Raw genomic sequence first — 14,370 nt, 5'->3', positions numbered from 1 at the left:
GTCACTTCTGATGTTTCAAACCCTAGCCTCAGAGCCACCAGTCTGCCCTGTTATTACTCCCATCCTCGTTGGTTTCTTTTCTAGGTGTTACTATAAATCACATGCCTAGGCAACTGTAACAAACTGTTTACATACTGTATATTCCCATATATAGTATATCAGACATAATGTATATTCCCATATGTAGTATATCTTTTCTAACGCACGTGTGGAATTTTCTCTTAATCAGCTTTCCTCATGTTTCATACATGCACTCTCATAACCACTTATTCTAATTTAATCTTTAGAATCACTAATTTACAATTTAGAGTCACTAATCAATCTAACTTGCTCCTCTTTGAAGGAAGATCAGGTTAGCTGGAGGAAAACCTATGCAAACTTGAGGAGGATGTGCAAGCTCCACACAGACAATGGCTGGGTATGGGATTCGAACCCAGGATGTTGAATCCATGAAGCAGCAGTGTTAATCACTATACTACCCATCCATATAGTAATTAGATTCACAATATCTGATAATTATATAGGATTTCTTCTTACTTTCATTTTATTTAGGTTCAAAATATTTAGTTGTCTTTTCTAGCTCCTCTCATTACATACCAGGAAGTAAAGAAAATTACGTAGAATTGTTGGAGAGCTAGAATTTACTAAGAATTGTATAAACTGGTTTTCTATGATTTAAGTCAAAGGCTTGTTCAGTTTTAACAAGCTGGTCATTTGACACATCTGTGGTGATGTTTGATGTAGGGTCAAAAGTCATAGGAGCTGGTAACAGAGTGGAGCTGGACTTGTTCTGTAACAGATGGTTAACTTTATTTTACAGTCTATAGTACCTTTTTATAGTAAATAGGACAACAATCCTCCTCCTGCATTCAGAGCAATACCAAAAGTGAACTTAAAATTCAGTTTGTCTTTCGGTTATAGATACAAATATGTCAGAAACAGCTTTAGAAAACAGCGCAATATACATCATGCAGCATCAGTATGTCCTCATGTATAGTTAAATAAATAAATCTAAATAAACACATACAAAGTAATGAATTTCACATTGTAGATAGATGAAAGATGACATACTATATAGATTTTCACAGATCTCCTGGAGGTGCCTTGGACAGTAAGAGCATAGGGCAAAGACACAGGAGGAAACAGCCCAGCAACTCCTGTATTGTAAAACAGGTGCCCACACTGGTTACTGCTAGTATGAGTAAGTAGCAGCCTTTGTGCCATACAGGCCTCAAGAGTGCTCTGGAAATAGTTAGTCTAGGCAGAATTTGGAGGAAGACCAAGACAGCGGATGTTTCCTGAATTTCTTTGCAAACTGAAATGCAAAGTTTTCCTGCATACAGTATTCAGGTTTGTATGAATCATTTTGCACATCACTATTAACAGGCATTGCATAGCTGCATGCTTAAATTATGAGAAAAATTACACAGTATTTTACAGGGGTATTAGAAAGATACACATCATATACAGAATGTCACTTTGGCCTAAATCCTAAAATAATGTCTTGTAGAAGTAATATTTTTAAGGTGTATTCTTCTTTATTCTGTTTGTATTCTATATTTGTCAAAATCTTCAGCAGTTTCATTGTATTTTGGTACATTTTTTGTTTCTTTTTCTGGATTTTATTTTTTAAGTTCATTTTACTTATTGTTTCCTTCTTTTGTTTGTTATAATGTTAATATTGTCATTCTGTGTTTCAAGCGTATGCTTCAATTGATGACGTATTAGAGGCAGCATATTTAGGCACCCGAGGTTCCAGCACATATTTCCTCTGTATTTCTTCTGAAAAGAAAAGAGGAAATATATTTCTTCGAAAATATTTCAAAAGGACATGTTTTTGCTAAAGAATGACAGATTGTTATGATCTGGAGTCTCTCACATGGTAAAAATGAGGAGGAGGCCTCCAAAACCAGCCACAAAGCAGGCCAGGACCTTTACTGATCAGCCCAGAACATCCATCCATCCATTATCCAACCTGCTATATCCTAACTACAGGGTCACAGGGGTCTGCTGGAGCCAATCCCAGCCAACACAGGGCGCAAGGCAGGGAACAAACCCTGGGCAGGGCGCCAGCCCACTGCAGTCAGCCCAGAACAGAATCTCCCAAATTCTCCCAACCACCCCTACAACTACTACCTGCTTCTGGCCTAGCAGGCTTAAAAATTGGGGAACTAACATTTCAAGTTCAAAATATATCACAAGGTCTCAAAATATCACAAAAGCCTCCCAAGACTGAGAAACTATAGAAAAACAAAAAAGCGATGAATCTTTATTAATAACAATAGAATAACAGGAGAAAAGGCTAAAATATAGCAAAAAGGAGCTGCACAAATGCAGCCCAAAGTGAACAAGATCCAAAGCACAAACCAAGAACAGAATCCAAAAAACAGCTGAACAAAAAAATCAGAAAAAGAACCAGAAAAATTAAGAAATAACAATACTCACTTTAAAACTCTAACTCATACTCAATGAATCTCTACTGGATCCTTCTTTCCAGCATACAGGTAAGAAAAGAGAGAGAGGACACTGTAGTAGTGATGCCCATCCACAAAGAATAAGGAATGGATACCACTTTAAAGAGTGTGTATGTAAATAATAAACAATATCAAATGAAATAACACAGAAACATGAAAAATAATGATTCAAAGTTACCAAAAACATCAAAAAACAGAAAATGCATTCAGGCCAGGGAAATCCACTGGCTATATTATAACACCGATTCTTGGCATAAGTGTTAAATGCTTCAGTATGTTTCTAAAAATATAAAGGGATCAAAAGGGATTATTAAATGTTTCTAAACTGTTTCCTAAAATATGTCAGCTGTAAAGCAGTAATAATTCTTTAAGTAAAATGTTTTTGGTGGATGGAGTTAACAGCTGCTAGGCAGGGTACTGGTATAGTTTATGGGGGTCTGTTAAATGGATCATTATACAATAGAATGTGCACCTGAAACTGTTGTTCAATTTTTTTTGGTTGCCTCATTTCTTTCCATTAAGTTGACTATCCTGACAAAGGTCAGTTGAAAATGTAAATCCTATATTATGCAAATGATGTAAAGTACAAGACAGTACAATGATACTAGTACATATAATGACACTAACATGCTCCGCATTAGCACATCTTTGTCTCAGCTTAGAGTTGAGCAAAACACAAAGGCTGGCTTTCCTTATAGCAACACACCAACTATATCCCCAAGTCATAGCTAACCTGATTTAATATGTTTTCATGGGAGGAGGGCCTCTAGCATCTTCCAGTATAGAATTGCTGTGTATTTCAGACCACATCAGTTTAAATATCTAGGGGTAAATATCACAAGTAAATATAAAGCTCTTTTTCAACAAAATTTTGCTATCTGCCCTGGAAAAAATTAAACAAGATTTGAATAGATGGTCCACCCTCCATCTCACATTAGCAGGGAGAATGAACACTGTTAAGATGAACATTCTTTTCAAGCTTCTTCTTTTCTTTCAAACTATCCACATTTACAATAACAAATCTTTTCAATCATAACCTCATTTATTTAGAATTTGAAATGTCCACACATCCAAAGGGTGACTCTACAACAACTTAAAGCAGAAGGGGGCATAGCACTACCTAACTTTCAATTTTATTACTGCATGGCAGATATACAGGCTATAAAGACCTGGGGCCTCATGTATAACGCTGTGCGTAGCACTCACACTATAACATGGCATAAGCACAAAAGCGGGAATGTGCGTACGCACAGACAAATCCAGATGCATAAATCTGTGTGTACGCAAACTTCCACTTTCTTCCGCTACTTAAATCCCGGTTAGCGTGAAAAGTAACGCCCGTACACACGCCTGCTGTCCCACCCCAACTCCTCCCAGAATTACACCTCTTTGAATATGCAAATCAATATAAATAGCCCTTAAGCACAGCCTCATGTGAAAAGACAATGGGAAAAGCACGGGGGAAAATAGAAGAATTTCAGCGAATACCAAGTGGAGGCAAGGAAAAAAAGTACTATTTGTTGGTTTAAACAGTGATATAATCAACAAAAGGAAGTTGATCGAGTGACAGAGTGTCTGAGAAACTCGAAAGCTCAAGTTCACAAAGTCGCACAGTGCCCAAAATAAAAAAGAAGTTGTCAGATATCAAAGTCTCCGTGAAAAGGCAAGTCGTAGCCCACTGTCTGAGTGTCTTATGAAAGCTTATTAGGGTACAGACAAAAAAAAAATAGGCACACAGCGGGAAAAAAGCACGAAATGTCAACTTTAATCTCGAAATTTCCACTTTAATCACGTAGTTTATTTTGTCATTAAAGTAGAACATCATAAACTTCATCTTAAAATCGTTTAATTTACTAGTTTCTCAAATCCCATCGTAACTAAAGTAGCATGTTAAATGCTTTGTTTTGTATTTGATCTTCTATGTGCTCTATGTGTGTGAATCACTACGTGCTTCCGGGCTTTCTCTTCCTCCTACAGGACACAGAATTACAGCTCTCTGAATAATTAAAATACTGAGATGTATACGTGATATCATTTTCATGATAATAGGAGTTAAATCATGTTATTAAACATAGGAACACGGTGGCGCAGTGATTGTTCATGTCTCATGCAAGATGCTTGCTGCGCTGTGCACGACCTTCAATGAAATACTTTATTGTAGCAGTACTGTCTCTTTCAAACGTACTAACCCCTAATTCCTGTCCTTACTTTTCTTTCTCCAAATACCCAATCACCATGCAATCAGCTCCATAATAGACATTAAGCCATCTGTAAGCTTAGAACGCCGATTCTTCAAAACTTTTAAGGAACATTGAAATATCTTCATAGTACATGTTTAATTATTCTATCCATCTATCCATCCAGTGTCGTGTCAGCACCAGCAAGAATACAGTGCAAGGCAGGAACAATCCGTGAACGGAGCGCAAGCTCCTAGCTAGCGCTGCGGCACCGTGTCCTGGCATGTTTAATTATTAACAATATAGATTATTTAAATGAAGTTAAAGTTTTATGTGTATAATATAATAAACATATTTTGCTGCATTTCATCTTAAAAATGATATTGTCATCATATGTTAATATGCGCTTTATAAAGTGACTCAGGTTGTGCAATATTATAACTGTAGTGCAAGTTTACAGTGAAGTAATTGTACTTATAAGTACAAACAGTTCTACAAGAAACACCTGATGGACTGATTGAGTATGTTTATAGTTCTTGGGATGAAACTGTCTGTACATTGATTCCCCACTCAGATACAGTGATATAAATACTCTGAGTGGTGTAGTGAGAGTAATATGGAAAAAGATGATCCACTGTGGCAGCCCCTAACGGGAGCAGCTGAAAGAAGAAGAAGAAGAAGGTGCAGTGAGAGTAACGATGCTAAAGCAGCTATTGTATTTAATATAGTTTGACCATTCCATGGACCATTATATTGTTACTGGTTAATTACAATCAGATGCATTAAACTAGTGAGGGAAGAATGGAGCGGGAGGTTGACAGACAGATCGGTGCGGCATTCTCAGTAATGCGGGCTTTGCAACGGTCCGTCGTGGTGAAGAAAGAGCTGAGCCAAAAGGCGAGGCTGACGATTTACCAGTTGATCTACGTTCCTACTCTCACCTATGGCCACGAGCTTTGGTTAGTGACCGAAAGAGCAAGATCGTGGATACAAGCGGCCGAAATGAGTTTTCTCTGCAGGGTGGCTGGACTTTCCCTTAGAGATAGGGTGAGGAGTTCAGTTATCTGGGAGAGACTTGGAATCAGTTGAGGTGGTTCGGGCATCTGGTTAGGATGCCCCCTGGACGCCTCCCTGGGGGGGTGTTCCGGGCATGCCCCACTGGGAGAAGGCCACGGGGCAGACCCAGGACACGATGGAGGGATTATATCTCCCGGCTGGCCTTGAAATGCCTCGGGGTCCTCCCAGATGAGCTGGAGGAGGTGGCCGGGGAGAGGGAGGTCTGGGCTTCCCTGCTTAGGCTGCTGCCCCCGCGACTCGACCTCGGATAAGCGGTGGATAATGGATGGATGGATGCATTAAACTAATAAACAATATGCGGTTAATTTCAGTGTATTTATAAAGCTGCGTCAGGGATGTGGATCTGAAAAAGAAAGGGTAACCAAACAGGAACAGTAGCACTGCTTTGACGCTGGGTGCCGCCAGTCTGCAAAACCGAGTGGAGAACTTGCGTACACCAGGGTATGAGATACCGTGGAAATGTGTGTGGCTTTACGCCAAGTTTAGGTTTTATACATTGCGATTTGAGCGTGGAAATGTTCGTATGCAACATTTCTGTGCATACGCACCGTTTATACATGAGCCCCCTGGACATCAAGACAAATTGATGAACATACACAATCCTGGTCTACAACAGAATTAAAATCTTGCAGTACTTCTTTATATTCCCTACTCTGTGCTCCAATAAATACAAACTATTGTAAATACACTAATAATCCAATTGCCCTTTATTCACTCAGAACATGGAACCAATGTAGGATGCACTTTAAGACAGAGAAGATCTTATCAGTTGCACCTCTACATGGCAAACACTTTTTCCACCCTATCAAAAATGCACAATATTTAATGTTTGGAAAATGTCTGAGATTAAAACATTTAGATTCTTATAAATCGATTATGTTTTTGAGCAATTAAGCTTCAAATTTAACTTCTTATCAACATAATTTTTTCACATCTTTCAACCTAGAAACTTTGCTGAATGGAACTTCCTCACATTCCACCAAAGTGGAGAAGGACATAAAATCGTAATTACCTTTACCTCACTACTAGCACATAGATTTATCTTGCTCAACTGGAAGAATCCCACCCTATCACTTTTAAGTCATTGGGTAATTGATGTGTTGTGCTATTTGAAATTGGAAACAATCGAATTCTCACTTAGAGGATCTGTTCAAAACATTTTTAAAATATGACAGGATCTAATCAATAAGATTTTAGAATAAGCTTCTATATTGGGGAAAAGGACACTCTTCCTTCTTTGCTGCTTTCAAAGATTTGCTTTGTTGGCTGTCTCTCTTCTCTTTCTTTTGGGTGGAGGTTGAATTTTGGGTTTAAGTTTGACTTGATGTATGGATTGTTGTTTGCTTTTAATTAAAATTAATAAAATAAATAAAAAGAAATATTATTGTGTATTTCTAATCCACAAGTGGACAGTACTGCATGAACTCTGAAACAATAAGCAAACTTTAATAAAACGTCTATTTTTCTGAGATATTGTATATGGAATTTACACAAATACCACAGTGTTGTGATCCCAGTTGAGGATGCCTGGATGGACCTTTCAATTACTTCAATATCTGGTGTTTTTATAGCAGTAATGATATGACTAGAATACATTAGCATACATGTAAATGATGATAATTACTGAACATGCTGTATTTGTTTATAGCCCACTATTACATGTATCTTTGTTACAATATGATTAGCCCTGCTACCTCAGAATTTCTGGGAGGCAGGTTTCACATTCCATCTTGCTCATCGTCCATTCAACATGAAGCTTGTACAAACTCCCTGGGCACTAAAGTTCATCCCACATCCAATTCATGTGCAGTGTAGGCTAGTTGGTAATGCTAAATGTCCCAGCAACCCCATGATTATGTACATAACTGTGCCTTGCAATGGGCAAATTTTCTAAACTGTCCAAATGTCCGTAGTTTGGTTTTACTTTGCTCTTGATGCTACTGGGATACACTACACCTATTCAGATAAATGATTGGTGGATTTTCAGCACTGTTAAATCAAGAAACATTTAAAATGTATTTTAGCCTCTCCCCAAAACTTGAGTACAATCACCCATGCTACCGATTAACAATCATCCATTGAATTAAAATGAAAAATTGTATATGATGATCAAAGAAAAGGCCAACACCAAGCACAAATCACTTCTCTAATAATTCTCCTTTACACTTTTGAAATAATAAATCATTTAACAGACACTTGGATTAAAACATAAAATAACCAATAAGTACAGTCATGAGGATATACAGTACATCAAGAAACAACAACCAATTTTTACCACCTATAACAAAAAATAAATAGTATAAGTAAACTCTAGCAATTAAACACCAAATTGCAATATGCAACACAATAGTCTGAGTTACTTTGAATCAACAATAAAATGAAAACTATTTAATGATAGCTTTAGACCCAATAATTGAATGTAACAGTACATGGTTCACAGAGAGTTTCCATTATTGTGATTTCTTGATTTTTCTCTTTCTTGGATTTGTTTGTATTAATGCTTATTGGATTTTGCTCTTGGGTTGTGTATCGGATTTGTTCAATTTAGAAACATAACATTTTCCGCAATGGGTGACAGAGATATTCAGTTTATTCTTTACTAGACAAAGAGCCCGTTTCGACAACGTAAGATGAAACAGGCACGAGTTTGTGTCAGCAGTGTATGAAGAACAAATGATAAGTAACGAAGAAGTTGTTTTGTAATGATTGTAGTCCGCTTTACTCATTACTGTACAGGCTTGTACTGTTAGTTGATGAATTGTCCAGGCCTATAGTATAATATTGAATGATGAATGTTCCAGTACAATATGGAATAGTAATAAGTATAAGCACCACAAACCTGATATAGGTTTGAATGAATGCGTAATTGAATCAGAATGCGTAATTAGGCTTCGAGCTGTAGTCGAAATCGCCTTTCAGGCCTCTAGAGCTTTATTCGAAGTCGCCTTTCTCTTTGAATTTTTGCGGCCGTAAATCCACCGCATGCCGCGATGTTGGGGTTGGATGTCGGCCTCGGAAGGTTTTTTGGGCAGCTGCGCAGAAGGTGACTGCGCATTCGGCTTCGGACGGACGTGAGTGAGTGAGTGAGTGAGGAGGCAGGCGAATTAAGTGTTAAGATTTGGCACTTCCCATATATTACAGGGAAAATTTTTTTTCCAGTCTTTTGACCTTTTTGACCTCTGTTCTTTACTCCTCAGTATTTTAAATGTGGCAAACCGCAGTTGAATTCAAACTAAGGAGGTCATGGGAAAACCATTCTGGGAGTAAAATGCATCTCAAAAGACAAATATTTAACTAAAGGCATTCCATATATATTGTAGGGAAATGTGATTAACACATATTTATATTATTATACAATATACTGCATGCTTTACTTTAAAAGAAAACATTTTAAAAAAGTTTAGATAGGAGATACCAGTTATTTGTATGTGCTTCAAAAGGACTACAAATATAATAATAATAATAATAATAATTCATTACATTTATATAGCGCTTTTCTCAGTACTCAAAGCGCTGTTATGTTTTTACTTCAGTTGAAAAGCATAAAAAAGAATAGGAAATACAGTCCTTTATTCAGTGTTGGAATAGTAAAATCAAAATTGTGCTGCAGACTAAATCAGTTTGGATTTCAGATGAAATATGCACATAAGTCACAATTCTAATATGGTGATGTTTCTCCATTTGCTTGAGATACACATTTAGGCATTATAGCTTTAAAAATATTTTTGCGCTCATAAAATATACTCAGTCCAAACTTTTTATTTGTATCTGATTGTTTGAATGAAATGAACGTAGGCATCGTGTGGAGCAGCCAAGTGTGGAAGCGATCACTGAAGAACTCTGACAATTATGTCATTTTTAAATAATATTTCCATTGAAGCCTAAATCCTGACTACTTACTTCTCTTTGCTTCCTTTTAGATATTAGTTTTCCAATCCTTTATTTGCTCATTCAGTAGGCACTTTACAGAATATCAGAGACTTAAACAGAGCAGCAGCTGTTTTGGCATCTTGAGCCTGTATATCTGAAGTCAAAATGATTAGAAAGAATGATAAAAGCAAAATGTATTTCATGAAACCTAAATTCTGCCAGGCTTAAATCACAGTTTTGTAAGTAATTACAGTGACAATGTCTATATATATATATATATGACTTTTCAGTCAGAAACCATGTAGATCATTGGAGAGTTTCAGCATCTGATTTAATTGACAACTGTTTTTCAGTTTGTAGAGCAGCTAGCATGCTATTTCCTCTGGGACTTTGTCAGAGGGACATATGTAGTTGAGAAATTGGTGGATTGGTATGCACGCCAAAATGTAGTTTTGAAAAGATGAAAACAGTGCAGGTGTCTGATCACAAAGTGTTTCAGTAATCAAATTCACCAGTGTAAAAGTTTGTTAAAGAGTACACTGTGGATAATGAAAGCCTGAGCACATTTTTGGTGTAAAGCTGAAATCAAAGCAAATCATCTTTGACTTTTTAATCTTTTAAAAGAACATGTCAACATCAACATTTAAGTGAAAGACAAATTGATAATTGTATTTATCAAAAATAATTTAAAATGATAATCAGTTATGTTCACACCCCTTAAGTAATATTCTGTAATAGCAATGTTTGCTTTGATTACAGCAGGAAGTCTGTTTGGGTAGGTTTCTAACAAATTAGTTCACCTGGAATTTGGAATTTTCATCCTAATCTTCTTTGCAGTAGAGTTCAAGTTCAGTCTAATTGTGAGGGGATCCTCTGTGCTTGGCTGTCTTTAGACAAGTTCTCAGATCTTCTCTTGGATTTAATGGCAGGGCTCTGACCGAGCCATTGTAAGACATTGATCTTCTACTAGCTTGATTGTATGCTTAATTTGAGTCATTTTGAAAGGTCAATAAAAAATACCATTTATGTAAGCAAAAAATTTAATTTCTTTATTGTTTGTAGACATTTAATATCCACTGTATATGGGCAACACACTGACAAAGTGGCTAGCACAGCTGTTTCTAAAGAGTTGTTTGATTCCCAGTTGGGTCAGTGTCCAAGGGGAATTTCCATGATTTTTGTGTCCCCCCACAAGTCTTTCTTAGGCACTTATGGCTTCTCCTCATCACAAACACCTGCATGTCAGGTAGTTTTAAACTGGCCCAGTATGGCTGAGTGAGTGTATACAAGAATGTGCCCTGAAAGTGGACTGCTGTTCAGGGATGTTCTACTTGTGCACATTAAACACAAAGTTCAGAATGGACACTGTATAGATCCTGTAAGTTTTAATTCAACTCTGGTAAATCTGCTCTATACATTGTAACAAGGTGCTATATAGGCGCCTGACCCGACACAGATTAGACACAGGAGGCTAGTATAAAAATAAATAAACTGTTTATTTTCTTCAGCTGGAAGGCACGTTTTCCATGTGTCTCCCAGCCACAACACAGTCCCAAGCACAAACTCAAAACACACAAGGTATAGCACCAAACTCCTCTCTTCTACCACCACTCCTCCACAAGCTTTGGCCTCCTCCTCCTGACTCTGGCCGTTGAGTGGTGGTTGCTGGCTCCTTTTATGGCCCACTCGGAAGTGCTCCAGGTGCTTGATCACCTGTTTCCGGTTGTATTCTCGGGTGGGGCTGAAGATTCGACCAGTTGGGCTTAGGAGTCCATGCAGCGCCTCCTGGTGGCCACCCCAGATCCCAACAGGACTGTGGAGAACTCCATCTCCCATGGAGCCCTGCGGGAAGCTGAGGCATCACCGTCAGCCAGGGAGGCTGCCACCAAGCATCCCGGGGGAGATATTGAGCACCCATGGTTGCTCCCCCGGAACATACATTAAAGGGGCGTCCCGGCTGGACATGGGACCCTGCCGTCCACCACAACATCTACCAGTCTGCCCAATTATTTATTTATTTATTTGAACAGCATCACAATGAACATGGCAGGATCCACCCCAAACAGAGCCAAGGTCCACTGCACTGCACAGTTACCTCTGAACACCATCACTTAATCATACTGGGCCAAGATAGAAGTACAAACCTAACCTACCTAACAAGCTAAGAAGCTGATGTGCTAGTCATTTCACAACTGTGTCTCCCAAATTTGCTATGTTTAGTATGTAAAATAGATTGTTATTTTTTTACAGGGTTTTGAGATATATACTTTAGTTTCAGTTGAGCTATAACTTTATTTTTCTTGTCTTTCTTTTTATCTTTGTATTTGTAGGGACCCAGCGAGCCAATGCCCGTGCCCCAGCACCCTACAAGCGAGATTTTGAGGCCAAATTACGGAACTTTTACCGCAAGCTGGAGACTAAAGGTTATGGGCAAGGCCCCGGAAAGTTAAAGTTAGCAGAACACGTACTTTTCACAACTGTTGGTGCAGCAATTTGGGGATATATATTTTTTTGTTTATCCTGAAGAGATCTTGTAAAATACATTTTTTAATCCAAAGGCATGACATCCTTTTTTGCCTAAAAATGAGATTATAAAATTTATAAATTTACTTACCTACAATTTAGTTTAAATGCATTTTTGGGAATGTATTTATTGTAGATTATTTGTAATTTTTATGAAGTGAAAAAAATGAATGAAATAACGAAGTTAGAACGAGAATATGGGCTCATTATACCACTTACCTAGGCCTGCTTGATGGTCCACATAATTTTTATTTTATTTGATTGTACTAGCTGATATGTTTTGATAGGCTTACACTACTCTTAAAACACTATTCACAGAAAATGATTTTATATCAGTGTTCATCTTTAATACCTGATCAATACACTTAGCCTCTAAATCAAGTATTTTAACATTATTTTGTTTCATGTTATTTAGGTCATTTAGAATTTGGTCCTGTTTACATTTCTGAAGTAACAATACATTAATGTGCATATGTTAGCATGTTACCTGGAGGACATGATAGTTAAAAGTCATTAATTCTTGTAGCCTCCTCTGGGTATTAGAAAAGCATCGTAAAGTTGATATGGTAGCCTCGGGTTAGCAACATAATGTCAGTGACCTAAAAACAAAATACAGGCAGCCCTCCAGTTATGAACAAGTTGCATTTCTCCCAATGTTTGTAACCCAATTTTGTATTTAAGAGACGTGCTTTGAAAATGTCAATTAATGAAAATATTGGTAAAAATGCTTTATTACTTATTTTACGATAGTGAAGCGATATTACTGTACTTATTAATCCAAAAATAATTTAAAATAAGTGAGCTTATATAATGCTGAGCTAATGTTTAAACATACTATAATTTTTGATAATGATACACTACCTCATAGAGTTGGTAAAGGAATAATGATGGCTCAAAAATACATTAACTGAGAATTGATCACTTGGTAGAGATGAGTTGGCCTTTCTTAGGGATCACTCAAAGCATCACATCTCGTACCCAGCAGGTGTACTCCATGAGACTATATCGCTGGGATGCATACTGTACTTAAGATGCTCGGAAATACAAACAGCGGTTTTTACCATTCAGCTAAACAGCCTGCTGGTGATCATGCTGCTTACTTGTGACTGAGCTTACTGCACGGCTATGCATGCTGCCAGTTATATTTGGTGATACTTGAGTACAAAACAACAAAATGATTGAAAATGGCATCAAAGTCCATAGTGTTCAATACTACTCCTTGCTGTTAGTGATGGCTATTACATATTCATCCATGTCCAAACTAATTTGCTTCATTCATAAGTAAATAAACAAGGCACGAGATGAAAATTAATTGAATTTCAGTTGAAAAAAAATATTGGGGTTATATATGCTTGATCTTAGCTGCAGGATCACTGTAACTCAAGACCTGCCCATACATTTACAGTATACGGAAATGCAGTGTCATCATTTAAATCACTTAATAGCATTGTAAATCAATATGATTTTTACCCCCTTTTATAGTATTTAGAAAATATAAAGTGTGGATCAAAAATATGAGTTATTAAACATCCAAGCAAAAGCAATAAAAACAGCTGCAGCATCAATACAGGCTATGGCTGAGGCTAGGGATCTGCACTGGCAATCGGAAGGTTGCCGGTTCGAATCCCATAAATGCCAAAAGAGACTCTGCTCTGTTGAGCCCTTGAGCAAGGCCCTTAACCTGCAATTGCTGAGTGCTTTGTGTAGTGAGAAAAGCGCTATATAAATGCAAAGAATTATTATTATGGTATATTTTATAGTGAGTTCATAACTCAAAAACGAAGAACTTACACTTTAAACAAGTGAAATCACCATTTTATTTTATGATTTTGATTATTAACAAGGATGATTTTCACCTCCTTGGACTAGCTACTGAAAGTAGTCCAATATTTTTTATTTGCCTGGAACAGAGTATTGTTGTGAAGGACAGTTACATGAACTGGTTTCTACAGTTTCCTACTTTTTCGTCTGCAGTTATTCTTTTGGGATTATTAAAGTATCTATCAGTAGTATCTCATACACCCACAATGCCAATATTGGTAATTGCATTAGTTTCAGAACCAAAATATTCTTCACTAACATTTACTAAACTGTCGGCAGCACAATAACAGTGGTTAGTACTACTTCTTCATTGACACAGCACTCTGGGTTCAAATCCTGCACCAAGTCATTGTGTGTGTGGAGTTTGCTCATCCTCCCCATATCTGCATACAGTTTTTCCCTGATGTTTTGGCTTTCCTCCCACATGG

The 14,370-nt window shown here is 37.3% G+C and overlaps 1 protein-coding gene across 3 annotated transcripts in view; it reads left to right on the top strand.

Moving 5' to 3' along the window:
- Positions 1 to 14,370, top strand: part of LOC114656187 (E3 ubiquitin-protein ligase HECW2-like) — a 358,966-nt gene that overhangs the window by 296,339 nt on the left and 48,257 nt on the right. For all 3 annotated transcript variants that reach the window (XM_051931045.1, XM_051931046.1, XM_051931047.1), the window contains one exon: positions 11,929 to 12,049. In XM_051931045.1, the coding sequence (XP_051787005.1) occupies positions 11,929 to 12,049 (121 nt within the window). The remainder of the gene's footprint in view (positions 1 to 11,928; positions 12,050 to 14,370) is intronic.

The sequence above is a fragment of the Erpetoichthys calabaricus genome, chromosome 8 (genome assembly GCF_900747795.2).
Source record: "Erpetoichthys calabaricus chromosome 8, fErpCal1.3, whole genome shotgun sequence".
NCBI lineage: Eukaryota > Metazoa > Chordata > Cladistia > Polypteriformes > Polypteridae > Erpetoichthys > Erpetoichthys calabaricus.
This window is presented reverse-complemented; position numbering and strand designations above follow the sequence as displayed.